We start from the raw sequence: 13,447 nt of genomic DNA, 5'->3' as shown, positions 1-13,447 counted from the left end.
AAAATCAGTAAAAATAATTATACCACATATACAATGGCAAAATGATACCATGTAAATAAAACACAATTTTACTTTGACATAAAAAGGTTATCACTTACTGTGCTTTTATCTTTTAGAAGTTTTTCAATTACTTCAATTAACATTTCCTTCTGCTCTGGATCAAGGCTAAAACATAAAAAGAAAAGAACATACATTAATTTTTTTCCCTTTAATTCAAATTTTAAATGAAGCTAATCATTTCAAGAATATTAAGAGAATTTTTTAGGGGGGAGAGAGAGCAAGAATTATGTAAAGATAGAAAGAAACAAAACAAATCTGAAATAAAATGGGACTTTTTCTTCTCCCAAATATGTCCTAATCTTTCTCTTTAAAGTTGCTCATATTAATTAAACCCAGACATTCATACCATTAAGAAAGTATTTAAATATCAACTTCACTTCTAAAAAATAGTTGGAAAATCTTAAAAAAGTAATTACAAGTAGACAAATGATGAATTCCTTTTTTAACTGAGGGGAAAAAAGTAACAGAACAGCAACGATTTTTGATTATGGATACATAATGGTCAAAAACAAATAGAGAATTCTTAAATAGGAATTTTCTATCATTTCAGTTCAGTAATAGAGACATGCATTACAAAACCTGCCATCTAAAAACAAAAAAATATAAGCAAAGGCTTACATATATACAGAATTAAGAAATGCATCCTATTAGCAGCTCTAAGCACTGAAATACTGATAACAATATAATTTCTTCCTAACATGGAATTCAACTGCTGTCCATTTACTGTGAAGCTGAAGAATAGTTATACAAAGATAAATAAGACAGTCTAGTAAAGAAAGTCCCAAACATAATCACTCCATATAACAGAAACATGTATAAGGGATAACAGGCATAAGAAGAGCACCAATGCAGAAGGAAGGATTATGGAGGGTTTCTTACAAGAAGTGACATCACAGATGAATCTTAACAATATGGCTTTAACTGAAAAAAGGAGAAAATTTTCTAGGTCAAGACTAAACAGATGGTCGTAAGTTAAAAACATTTTATGTAGAGGACTAACAGGCAGTACTGAGCTATTGGACGGTAAATTCCAGGCAAGGAGAATAAGGGTTGGGGGTGGAGAGGTAAAATGGGGCCCAGTGATGGACTTTTAATCTGTCACAGTAAGCTTGGATCCTATTCTGCAAGTATATAAGCAAGAAAAGATAGTGAGAAGTATGATATAACTGTCTGACAGAAAATGAATTTTTACTTTTTACACACTTATGTAAGTTTATTACTAACCACTATAATTATTTGAACAAACTTTGTAATTCTTTCAAATTCTAGCTCCAGTCTTCCTTCTCCAAGCAGTCTTTCCTAACTAATCTCACTTTGTTACATCTTTACATTATGAAGCCATATATGACAATCTCTGAGTCATATCCTATCAAAGTCATGGTTAGTATGCCTTTCTATATACATATATATCATATGCTAATATCTTATTTAATTATAGATTGCCTTTAATTAATTGTCATTGGTTTGATTTTTTTTCCTAAATAGTGATAATACATCCTCTACCATTTTCATACATCTTACACATATAACCCAACACCAAAACACAAAATGATCTTGATAAAAGCTTGCGGAATCAATGCTAACAGAAAATAATACCAAATTACTATAGATAATAACTCTTTTATTTAGGCAGTATGTTTTCCACAAGGATCAAGGCATTGTATGATATTTTAATAAATATCATATAAATACAGTATGGTGCTGCATTTCAAAATCAGCATTTTAAAATTCAATAAAATAGTTCTATAAAAGAATCAGACAAGAAAGGGAACATCAGGGCCAAAGATGGAAGAAAGGAGAACAAAGTGAGTTGATAGACACAGAGATACAAATGTAGTGATCCAAAGGGGCACCTGCACCCCAATGTTTATAGCAGCAATGTCCACAATAGCCAAACTATGGAAAGAGGCCAGATGTCCACTGATAGATGAATGGATAAAGAAGATGTGGGATACACACATACACACACACACACACACACATATACACACAATGGAATACCACTCAGCCATCAAAAAAATGAAATCTTGCCATTTGTAATGACGTGGATGGAACTACAGGGTATTATGCTAAGCAAAGTAAGTCAATCGGAGAAAGAATTATCATATGATTTTACTCATATGTGGTATTTAAGAAACAAAACAGAGGATCACAGGGGAAGAGAGGGAAAAATAAAACAAGATGAAACCAGAGAGGGAGACAAACCATGAGAGACTCTTAATCATAGGAAACAAACTCAGGGTTGCTGGAGGGGAGTGGGTGGAGGGATGGGGTACCTGGGTGATGGACATTAAGGAGGACACATGATGTAATCATGAACACTGGGTATTATGTAAGACTGATGAATCACTGACCTCTACATCTGAAACTAATAATACATTATATGTTAAGTAACTGAATTTAAATAATAAATAAAATAAATTTAAAAAAGAAATTAAAAATGTTTTAAAAATTGAAAAAAAAGAACAAAGTGAATCGAGAGGATAATACACCTAAGATTCTACCCTACAATAAACAGAAAAAAGTCTTAATTTTCTAATAATATACATGTATATGTACATGAGATATACTATATAAATGAGAATTCAAATTCCATTCATTTTTAAGTTATAAAATCTATAAAATTATCCTAGGCCCTAACAGGCTCACAAGTAAAAACCAGCATAGGGTCTCTATAGCCAAAATAAAGTTAAAGATGTCTAAAGAATGTTTGTGGGAAGAAAAACCGTCACTGGGTTTACTTAGTGTAAGGACAGACCAACTGTAAGAGCTAATCAAATAAGCCTCCATGGGATGTAACATTCCACATACCATTAGAGGTCATTGGTATTATTAATAAAGCACCTACCTGTATAATTTCTGTATTGCATGGGCTGCATTCTTCCTAACATATGGTGATAAATCAGCAGAAGCCTCCTTAATAGCAAGCATCATAATAGGTACAATAATTGGTACTCTAATACTTGACAGAACTCTCAAAGCACTTGCACGGATTAGTTGATTTGGGTCCTAAAAATAGTGCAAAAATATTCATCAAAATTTCAAGTTTAACATTTCAACAGTATCTTTATGACACAGTTAATTGGTGCTCACAGAGTACAATATAATAATAGAAAAAAGGCTACTTAAAGAATTAGTATATGGAAATGGGTAAGGAAAAACAGTTAAATAAATGTTTATTTCTCTGAATAATGTTTGAACAAGAAAAGTAATGGTTATAATTCTAGCTGATCATTCATTACTAAACGTTGGGTTTTTAGAGTTTTACAATGATAAAATGCTACAAGTTATAAATTTTATCTTTAAAAAGTCATGTCCCCTCATTACACACTTTCAACCATCAGTTGGTATAATGATGAAGAGTTCTTTGATGCATGATAATGATTAAATAAAATATAAAGGAACCTACAGAAAATGAAACACACTGGGAAAGGTCTAGTTGGTCATAGATATTATTTTCTAAGGACACTGAATAGGCAATGTGAGAGGCTTTTCAACTCTTTCAAAACACTACTGTGCCATTTAGATTATTGCTCCAGTTCTTTAAATCACACACCTTCAACTCTGCACCAACTTTGTAGCTATTTGCTGGCTCACTCTATTATTTACCTTCAGAGCTCGCTGGAAAGTGCTTATGGACAAGAGCGCCAGATCCTGCTGTTCTTCAGCATACCGGACCAGGTAAACATATACTAACTTCTTGATCTGTTAAAAAAATAAAATCATTTAATCCTAGCTAAAATTAAAAATTCAATGTTTTGTATACCAAATCCATTCTCAATTTTCCTGAAGTAAATAACTGAATAGCTTATATTGTAACATAAAGATAATATATTGTAGGATAATGAATGGCAACAAAAAAAGCTTGTAAAATAAGCATTTTAATAATCTAATCTATAATAGCAACATCCTATCAAGGTGTTCTGTAACAACACTCCAACACGTCTTAAGGGTTAACTTGCTTCAAGCTAATGCACTCCTTGTTTGCTGACCTAAGTCCCTTGGTCTGTAGATGAACTAACCTACTTTCCTTGAGAACTGCAGACCACCAGCCTTAAGGAGTAAAGGACCAGACTTCCCCAGAGAAGTCCTGACCACATTGGAACACAGCTACTGCTGATGCCAGCAAGTCTGTTCAGGGCCATGCCAACATATGACTATTTGCCTGGGCACCACCTTATCCTGCAGGTAGCCACCCCCAGCCCCAGTGTCCCACATCTTCCCCTTTAAAATACTTTCTGGCTTTGCCTGGACAGGGAAGATGGTCTTTGGAACATTAGTCCACCACCTTCCCAGGCTGCCAGCTTCCTGAATAAAGCAACCTTTCATTTCCCACCATCACCTGTCTATTGATTTTCAAGCAGCGAGCAGGTGAACCTGAGTTCATAACCAGTTCTGTCTGGTAACACTTTCTCTTGAAGGGAATAAAAAACCCCTGAGCAAAACTCAAACAAGAATATTAAAATATTAGCTGAATTGTAAAAACATTTTCAAAATGAGGGATACAAATAGTATAAAGATCTTGGGTTCTGTCCACTAACTACATAGTATTTGAACTTACGTTTCTTCATCAATCAAAAGGTGCTGGAGCCCCAACCCTGACCATATGGTAATATTCACATTCCAATATACATTACATGATATTTTCAGCTCAGTAAGAATAAGGTATGACAATAATACCAATTTAATGTAATAAAAATTCCAAAAGACTGGAAGTATCTTCCGAAAACTGTTTTAAATGGCAAGTTAATCACTAAGTCTATAACAGAATTATGATGAACAGAAAAATTACATAAAAATTAGAAATTGAGTTGAAATTCATCAACTGCTTCTTTCTGACACTGCTCACAGCCTGTTTCTTCCTTCGCAAGTATCTTCAGATACCAGTGCCTGATTAATTTCTTATGTATCAGCAGAGTACAGATCTAAAAGTTTATGGAATGTTCAAAGAGCACAGGAAATGAGGGGAAGTAGTTGGAAACAGGTAAAGTTGATGCTGGAAAGGAAAAAGAGTGCTACGACGGGGCCATGTTTGATGTCCTACTAACCAATCTGAACTTTTTAAAAGATAACTGCCATAGTCTTCCTCCCCTCATCCTCCAATTTCCTTTGACACAGTACTAACTATATGCCAGGTGCTATTCTCAATGTTTTACTTAAATTAATTCATTTTATTTTTTTTTAAACTGCTCTTTCAGCCATTTCTTTTTATTTACAGTTTGTGTTCAATTCCATAACATGAAAAGTTACTATGAATCAAAGCATAAATACACAAACACAATATATAATCCAAAATAGATGTGCAGCATTCAGGTATGAAACAAAATGGAATGTTCGTTCCATTTTGCTTGAGATCTGTTGGATGTGGTTGTTCTGGTGTAGGTTCCTAACGATGGGAAAAAATGACTTTGGTTATCGAGACTACTGTGGCCATATTAGATACTGGAACATCTAAGCATCAGTGTGTGACCATGCGAACAAAAGACCTCAGAGTGTCTATTTTCATAAAGCTCTCTGTGCATCGAGGCAGTTGTAAAAAGATTTACTTTCCAGAATCAAGCCCACTTTAGGCTTAGGACCAGGTTCTAACTATCTAAAAATACTGACTAACAGAAAGTGTTCCAAATGTAGCTATTCTGATTCAGAGTTTAAAAAAAAAAAAAAAAGGTATTTACAGGAAGAGTTTAAAAGTTTTTCTGAATTTAATGTAAGCTTCCAGTCTTCACTTCCCAAATACCTGATTTACAATTTTGGTTCCTGCACATATTTTGCCTTTTTAATTTCAAGATTTGTCAATTTTACCTTCAAAACAGATCATTTTTTTAATTATAAAAAGTATTCAACATATGCAGAAATAAAAAGCATTTTGAAATTAGCTGAGATCAATGTTCTTCTACTCTTTGGAATCAGTTTAGCTAAATGAACCTGGCACTCTTGTTGAATAGGAATAAGTGATCAGTATATAAGCAAAATTTACTCATTATGCTTCAATCGGGGGTAGATTCCAATCCATCATTGCCCTGGCATATGACAATTACTATATAAAAAAATCAATGCAATGTCAAATCCAAAGCCTCAGAGGAAAGTTCAGTTCCCAAGAAACAGTGATAGCTTAACAAGATAAAACTTTTATCTAGAGTATACAGGCATTAAGTTAATACTGCTGAAACAATGCATTGAGGATTTACAGTAACACCTGGAAGTTCCTTCTAATGCACATATAAATAGAATCATGGAAGCTTTTTGTATTAACTGTTTTATGGCCTTAAAGATTTAATGAACCAAATGAAAACTGAATCTGTTCACATCCCATCTCTTATATCAAGGTAAGATAAAATCTATTCTCATTTTCAAGGTGGAATTTTACATGTCCATACTTTTAAGCCACATTTAAGAAATTATCTCTTGACTAATCTTGGACTAATCTTGGACATCTTGTACATGACACTCCAGTAGATTTAATAGACATTCATCATCTAGTCAAACTCTTCACATGTTCTTCAAACCAATCAAATTTGGGATCCTCAACATTTTCTGTCAATAAAATAAGGTGTGGAATTAGCAGATTCAATGAAGACCTGTTTTTTCCTTGTCACACTGGATGTCTAGACGCCATTGGGATTGGGTTTAGAAGATGGGGAAGTATAGATATTTCTTGGCCTGAGTCTTTTAACAGTAGAGATGTAGAAGGGAGAACGAGATCATGAAGAGACTGGCTATTGACTGCAGAGCACCGCCAGTTGGTGTGGTGGTGGCATTAGCTGGATTTGGGGCAGTCGAGGTACTCTGGGAGGAGGAGTTACTTGAAAGTGTTACAACAGCTGTTTGATTTGAATAAATCTGCGTGGGTAGGAGCAGCGCCAGAAGCAGCAGCCCCAGTCCGAGCCTGGCTACCATCGCTCTGCCCGTGTCTGCTCAGTCAGCGTCGGTACGCGGCGCATCTCACTGGATGTGGGGGAGTGGAGAACCGCTGGCTTGGGGCAGGCGCAGGCAAGGTGGGTAAATTAATTCATTTTCAATTCACAATTCAATGAACAGGTACTATTACTCCTATTTTACACATGAAGAAACTGAAGCACAGAGAGGTTCAATAACTTGACCAAGACAGCACATGTATTAAATGAAGAACTAGGATTCAAAATTAAGCCTAAGAAATCTATATAGTAAAATGTTAACAGTGACTGTATCTGAGGTAGTATTAACCAGTGACCTTCACTCTTTACATCTTTATTATTTAATTTTTTTAAAATGAATATTAATTTTCTGTTCAGATAAAACAATAAAGATATTTTTACTTTGGGGTGAATCTCATCTTTCCAAATGTCCTCTACTATAAAATAATAGTACTTTCTCTCATTATAAAAGTATTTGAAACTTCTTTATGATTAAAACAAAATCTCAAACTGAAAATATTTTTAAGTTCCTACATTTCTACAAAGAGAGCTATTTCTGTAGCATTGATAAGATAGAGCCACTAAAACTGTTTTAAACCTCTCCAATAGGTCAACAAAAACTCAAGCTAAATGAACAAACTTTTGCCAATCAACCAATCTGTGACAGTCCTTCACTTTAAAACATCAGTCTATCAGGAACAAGCTAACTCCAAAAAACAAAACAAAACAAAATACACACACACACACACACCTCAGAGTGCCAATCAATCAACAGCAGTCTCACCCAAGTGATCACATATCTACAGATGATATCAACCCACTTACGCCACTGAAAGTCCACAAACCCTTTTCAATGTTCACTTAGAAGCAAGCAAGCTTACACAAGAATACAAGTAGGTTCCAAAATTATGTGATACTACTATATAAGATGGCAACCATATGATACAAATTATACCCAATGTTTTAGATTATATTTAAATGGAAATATAAAGTTTTTAATTACAGTTTAAGAAGCATGTATCTAATTGTCTGAGGTACTGATAGCTTTCTCCACCACCAGATTTTTAAGTTCCTAAGATTACAACAGTGCCAAAAAGCAATTAACACTTGCTAGTTGACTGATTTATAGCATTTTCAATAAATCAAAACAACACACAGATGCATTTTTAAATAAGATATTTCTGAAATCCACCTTAGAATGAACAAGAGGTTACTTAAATACAGGAACCTTTCCTTATTCATCTGTATATTCTCAGGACCTATATCACATGCCTGGTATATAGTAAGAGTTCAATAATTAGCTGAATGAAACATCACAGCCCAGTGGTATACTGAAAAAATTTATTAAGACATTTCCCGTTAGATTGCTACATCAGGAATCTAACTTACCACAATGGTTATAATTCACCAAATAGATGCCTAGAAAAACACCAACATATTATGAAGAGATGATAGGTATTACAAAGATTGCCTCCAAAGTCTTTAACTTGTGGGCTAAAAAAAAAATTAATCATTTAAAGTATTTTTTCTTCTTACTAATTATATTCAGATCCAGTCTACAGTTCTCTGGAAAGTTTTGAAAGAAAATGGATTAGAGTCCACCCATCCCCTCATCCTCCTGTGATTTATTTCTCAGCAACACCTTTATTTATCAAGTAACTGTACAGCCAACTTTTAAAGCTGAATTATGAACTCCAGAATATATCCAGGGGTTTATATTGGCAACACTGAAACATTCAGAACCACAGCTGAGCTAGCAGGCATTGCTGTAATTACTCACTATTGGAGAAGGATTTTTGTGACTGTTATAGCAAAAAGCATAACAATATTAAATCACAGAAGGTTGCAAAACACCAAATTTGTTCTAGTTCTGTTATAAGAATCAATCAATATTGACCACAAGAGGCCTATGCACTGACTGGCTGCAGGTGTGCAGAGAAAGCCTAGTTTCCCTGAAACCATTCTGTGACCAGAAATGGGAGTACTTAAAGCTCCGTGACTACACCATTCTCTGATCAGTTACCTTCATTCAATGTTACAACACTCCTTGCTGTAAAGCTAATCATAGCAGAGCCCCAGTAGGCTGGAAGAACACAGGCAGATCTGTTTAATTAGTTTATCAATACGAGTAAATCAAACTTCATGAGTTATTGACTAAACCTTTGATTATTTTTGTACTATAACCACTGATTGCTTACTAGGTAACTTTTGGTATCATTTGACATCAAATGGAAGATGATGCACAGCTTAACTGTGTGTCTAAGGCAGCATGTACTAATAAAAATGAAATTTTGCAGTTGATAGCAATGAAACATCAATCAATTCTCTAAACATAAATTTTAAGAAGCTTATGTCAGTTTTCTCACATTAGAGGATTAAGCATATTTCAAAAACAAGGTATTTCAAGAACAAAAGAAATCCAACAAATAGACCAATAATTATGTTTATAGTGACGTTTTTGTTGCAGAACACTAGGCAGTACAAGAGAATCTGACTGCAAAGGGAAAAGATGAACAAATAGGGAAGTTCTACTATAACTAATGAACAGTACAAACAGCTTTGGATGAACAATAAATGATACAGAATTTTCTGCTAACAAGAAGACTAGAAGTCCAGGGGGAACTAGTTAATTTAACTACCAATTTCTAAGGACTTGCTCATTTCTACCAATCTCTAAAACATAAAAAAATTTATACCAATGCCAGATACCTCCCAAAGGATAGCTAACACCAGATGTTGATTTGGGGCCAAAGTCACTAAGGCAGAAGGAGGAGGAAGGAAGCACCAAACAGGAAGGATGGCTCTAAAAGGGGAATGGTCTAAGATGGGTTCTGAAGCCAAGCCACCTGGCTTTGGATTCTGACTCTGAAACATACTGTGTGACCTTAGTCAGATAATTTAACCTCTGTTGTCTTGCCCTCATACACAAAATTTGGGAAATTAGATAGAGTATCAATCTGACAGGGTTATTTGTGAAGATAAAATGAGGATATATGTAAGGTACTAACAACCTAGCACACACAGCATCTTTTAAATGTTAGCAATCATTGCTCCTACGAATAGAGACTCTATTTAAGTCCAATATTAAATGAATGAAGTGTTTTGATTTTAATTTACCCAAGTTAGTCAAACTGAGTTTATGATGGCTAATCATTTTGGTAGCAAAATTCACCTATCCAAAATATATAATGTATGCGTTATCTAATTAAAAAATGGAGTATACTTTAAAAAGTATCTAAAAATGGGGGACGCCTGGGTGGCTCAGTCGTTAAGCATCTGCCTTCGGCTCAGGTCATGATCCCAGGGTCCCGGGATCGAGCTCCGCATCGGGCTCCCTGCTCTGCTGGAAGCCTGCTTCTCCCTCTCCCACTCCCCCTGCTTGTGTTCCCTCTCTCGCAGGGTCTCTGTCAAATAAATAAATAACATCTTTAAAAAAAAAAAAAGTATCTAAAAATGGGTTTAAAGTACTTATTTTTAAAATCTTATAAATTATTCTAATAAAGTTTAAATGGTGACAGGAAAATATTTCTTTTTAAATATATGGAAATGTGTACTCTAGAAATTGTATAAAATATACTCCTACTTTTACTTTTCCAGATTTTGAATACATAAATTCAAAATTATTTAAACTTACTTGATATGGGGAAAAACTAAACTACTAATTTACTTTATATTAGAGACATAGTAACACCCAATCCACTGTCATAGTGTTAAAATAATAGCTAAGAGTCTATTTTACATCAATCTTGTATTTGTATTATATAACAACTGAATCACTGATCTTATTGTTCTACTTAAACAAAAAACTCTACCATCGTTAAGAGTGTTTTATTCACTCTTATTTTTCTGTACCTACCCAATCTTTTCATTAAAAAATGCTTTGTTTCTAAAACCAAAAATACTTAAGCAATGACTATAAAATTGCTAAAGATATATGGCTCACTCAATATATGCTGGCCATAAAGCAGTATAAGACACTGCTATAGAAGTCTGATGTAGAGATTGGAAAAGATGATGTGAATTTTCAAGTATGTCACCACAGTTATAAATTGACAACTCCACATACAAAGTAGGGAAAACTGAGATTAATGTTTCATGTGATCAATAACATTCCATATATTTTTAAGGCTTTAGGAAGATTTTTATATGAAGCTATAATTTAATAATAACCGAGAGACCTGATTTACCCTCCTACCTTAACCAAACAGAAGATCGGGGGAAAAGAGTTTTCATATGTTGGACAACAAGCAGCCCAGTACTGTGAATCCTCAGAGGGAAAAGTCAAAGTGAGTGCCACTACAGAGGGTAGTATATCCACCAGCACACAAGGGGCAACTCAAACAGAATCCAGAAGACTCACTGTGCTGAGGAGAGAGAGATCAAAGTTCAGAGGCCAACGCTGCTAGAATGTGCAGAGCAGAAAAACAGGAGGAAACCTCACAGAGATAGTCAGAGGGAGAGAGAGAGCACACACACTGCAGAGGACAACCACCAAGTCTTAAGACTAAGCACTGACATGCACAAGAGTGAGATGAAACTACCTGAGGCCATCCAAAAAAACCAAAACAAAAACAGAAGAACACAGAACACCAAAAACAAACACTGGAAAAAGGCAGGAAGAACAGATCTCAAAGATCACAAAGAGCTAGGAATAATTCATGTTCCTACCAGCCAGAGAGAAAATGTCTGATAAATACATGGGTTTTTTAGTAGAATCCTAAGAAGAACATCACTTTAGGAGTGGGATTAAATTAATCTAGACTAAAAATATTTCTGTACTCCCTAGTTAAGCTTAAATGCATGCTTTGCAAAATCAAATGATTCCATATAACTTAACTGTGCACCACAAAAAAACCCAACACAATTTAAAGGAATACAAGATCCAGCAAATGACAACATAAATTTCATATTGTTCAGCATCTAATTAAAATTTACTAAAGATATTAAAAAATTAGGAAAATGTGAATCATAACCATGAGAAAAATCAATCTACAGAAAAAGATTCAAAATGACAGAAATGATAGAAATAGCAGAGGGGCGCCTGGCTGGCTCAGTCAGTAGAACATGTGACTCTTGATTTTGGAGTCATGAGTTTGAGCCCCACATTGGGAATAGAGTTTACTTAAAAATAAAATCTTAAAAAAAAAGGACTTTACAGTAACTATTATAAATATGCTCCATATGCCCAAGAAGGTAGACAAAAATATGACTATGTTAAGGAGAGAATTTCAAGACGTGAAATAAAATAAAAACAAGTGGGGTGCCTGGGTAGCTCAGTCATTAAGTGTCTGCCTTCGGCTCAGGTCGTGATCCCAGGATCCTGGGATCAAGCCCCCACATCAGGCTCCCTGCTCAGTGGAAAGCCTGCTTCTCCCTCTCCCACTCCCCGGCTTGTGTTCCCTCTCTCGTGCTCTCTCTCTCTGTCAAATAAATAAATAAAATCTTTAAAAATAAATAAAAAATAAAAACAAGAAAATTTAAAATGGGATTTCCTCCAAAACAAGGGGAGGAAAGGAAAAAAAGAAACAAAAGGAGCAAATAGACAATAAACAGTATAACAGTACACTCAAATCCGAACACATCAATAATGACATTAAGTGTTTAAAGAATAAACAATCCAATTCAAAGGCACAGTTTGATGGAATGGATGGGGAAAAGTTGGAGCCACATGCTGTCAATAAGAGATGCACATTAGATACAAAGACAGAGATAGGCTGAGAGTAAACAGATGAAAAAAAGATACACCATACAAAGAGATGAGAAGGCTGGAGTGGCAATATTAGTAACAAATCAAATAAACTTTAAGACAAAAAGTTTTACCAGAGATAAAGAAGAACTTATTTTAGGATAAAAAGGTCAATTCATCAGGAAGACACAAAGAGTGATGCCTGATGGGAGTGCTTTAAAATATATGCTAGAAAATGACTAAATTAAAGGGAGAAATGAACAATTTCAGAACCATGGTTGGGAGATTCAAAATCCCTCTCCTAGCAATCAGTGGAACAACTAGACAAGAGGTCAGTAAAAACACTTTTAAAAATATAAATAAACAACACTATCAACCACATTTATTTAAATAACACTTATAGAATATACATCCAACAATAGCAGAATACACATTCTCTTTAACTGCACATGGCATGCACACCAAAATAAACTCTGATGTTCTATAAACAAGTTCTCATAAAGTTTAAGAATGAAATAATACTAGGTATGTTTTAAGACTAAAGTGGAATTATGTTACAAAGCAATCAACGTTAAGATCATTAAGATAATCCTCCCACCCCCAATATCAGGAAATTAAACAACATACTTTTAAATGATCCATGAGTCAAAATAGAAATCATAAAGTAAATAAAAAATACTAACTAAACAATGAAAATATATAAATTAAATTTGGAAAATGCAAGTTAAGTAATGTTTAGAAGAAAATACATAGCATTAAAGGTTTAAATAATGAAAAAGATTTGATCTGAGTTCCCAACTCAAGATAT

At 34.3% G+C, this 13,447-nt stretch overlaps 1 protein-coding gene across 6 annotated transcripts in view; it reads right to left on the bottom strand.

The window, feature by feature from the left end:
* AP3B1 (adaptor related protein complex 3 subunit beta 1) overlaps positions 1-13,447 on the bottom strand; it is a 257,305-nt gene that overhangs the window by 191,843 nt on the left and 52,015 nt on the right. For all 6 annotated transcript variants that reach the window (XR_013445739.1, XR_013445738.1, XM_078067161.1 and 3 more), the window contains exons 4-6: positions 3,670-3,765; positions 2,909-3,069; positions 99-165 (exon numbers count right to left, since the gene is read on the bottom strand). Coding sequence is in view for 4 of the 6 variants with exons in the window: in XM_078067161.1 (XP_077923287.1) it covers positions 99-165; positions 2,909-3,069; positions 3,670-3,765 (324 nt within the window). In the remaining 2 variants the exon portion in view is untranslated. The remainder of the gene's footprint in view (positions 1-98; positions 166-2,908; positions 3,070-3,669; positions 3,766-13,447) is intronic.

This window comes from Halichoerus grypus, chromosome 2 (genome assembly GCF_964656455.1).
Source record: "Halichoerus grypus chromosome 2, mHalGry1.hap1.1, whole genome shotgun sequence".
Lineage (NCBI taxonomy): Eukaryota > Metazoa > Chordata > Mammalia > Carnivora > Phocidae > Halichoerus > Halichoerus grypus.
This window is presented reverse-complemented; position numbering and strand designations above follow the sequence as displayed.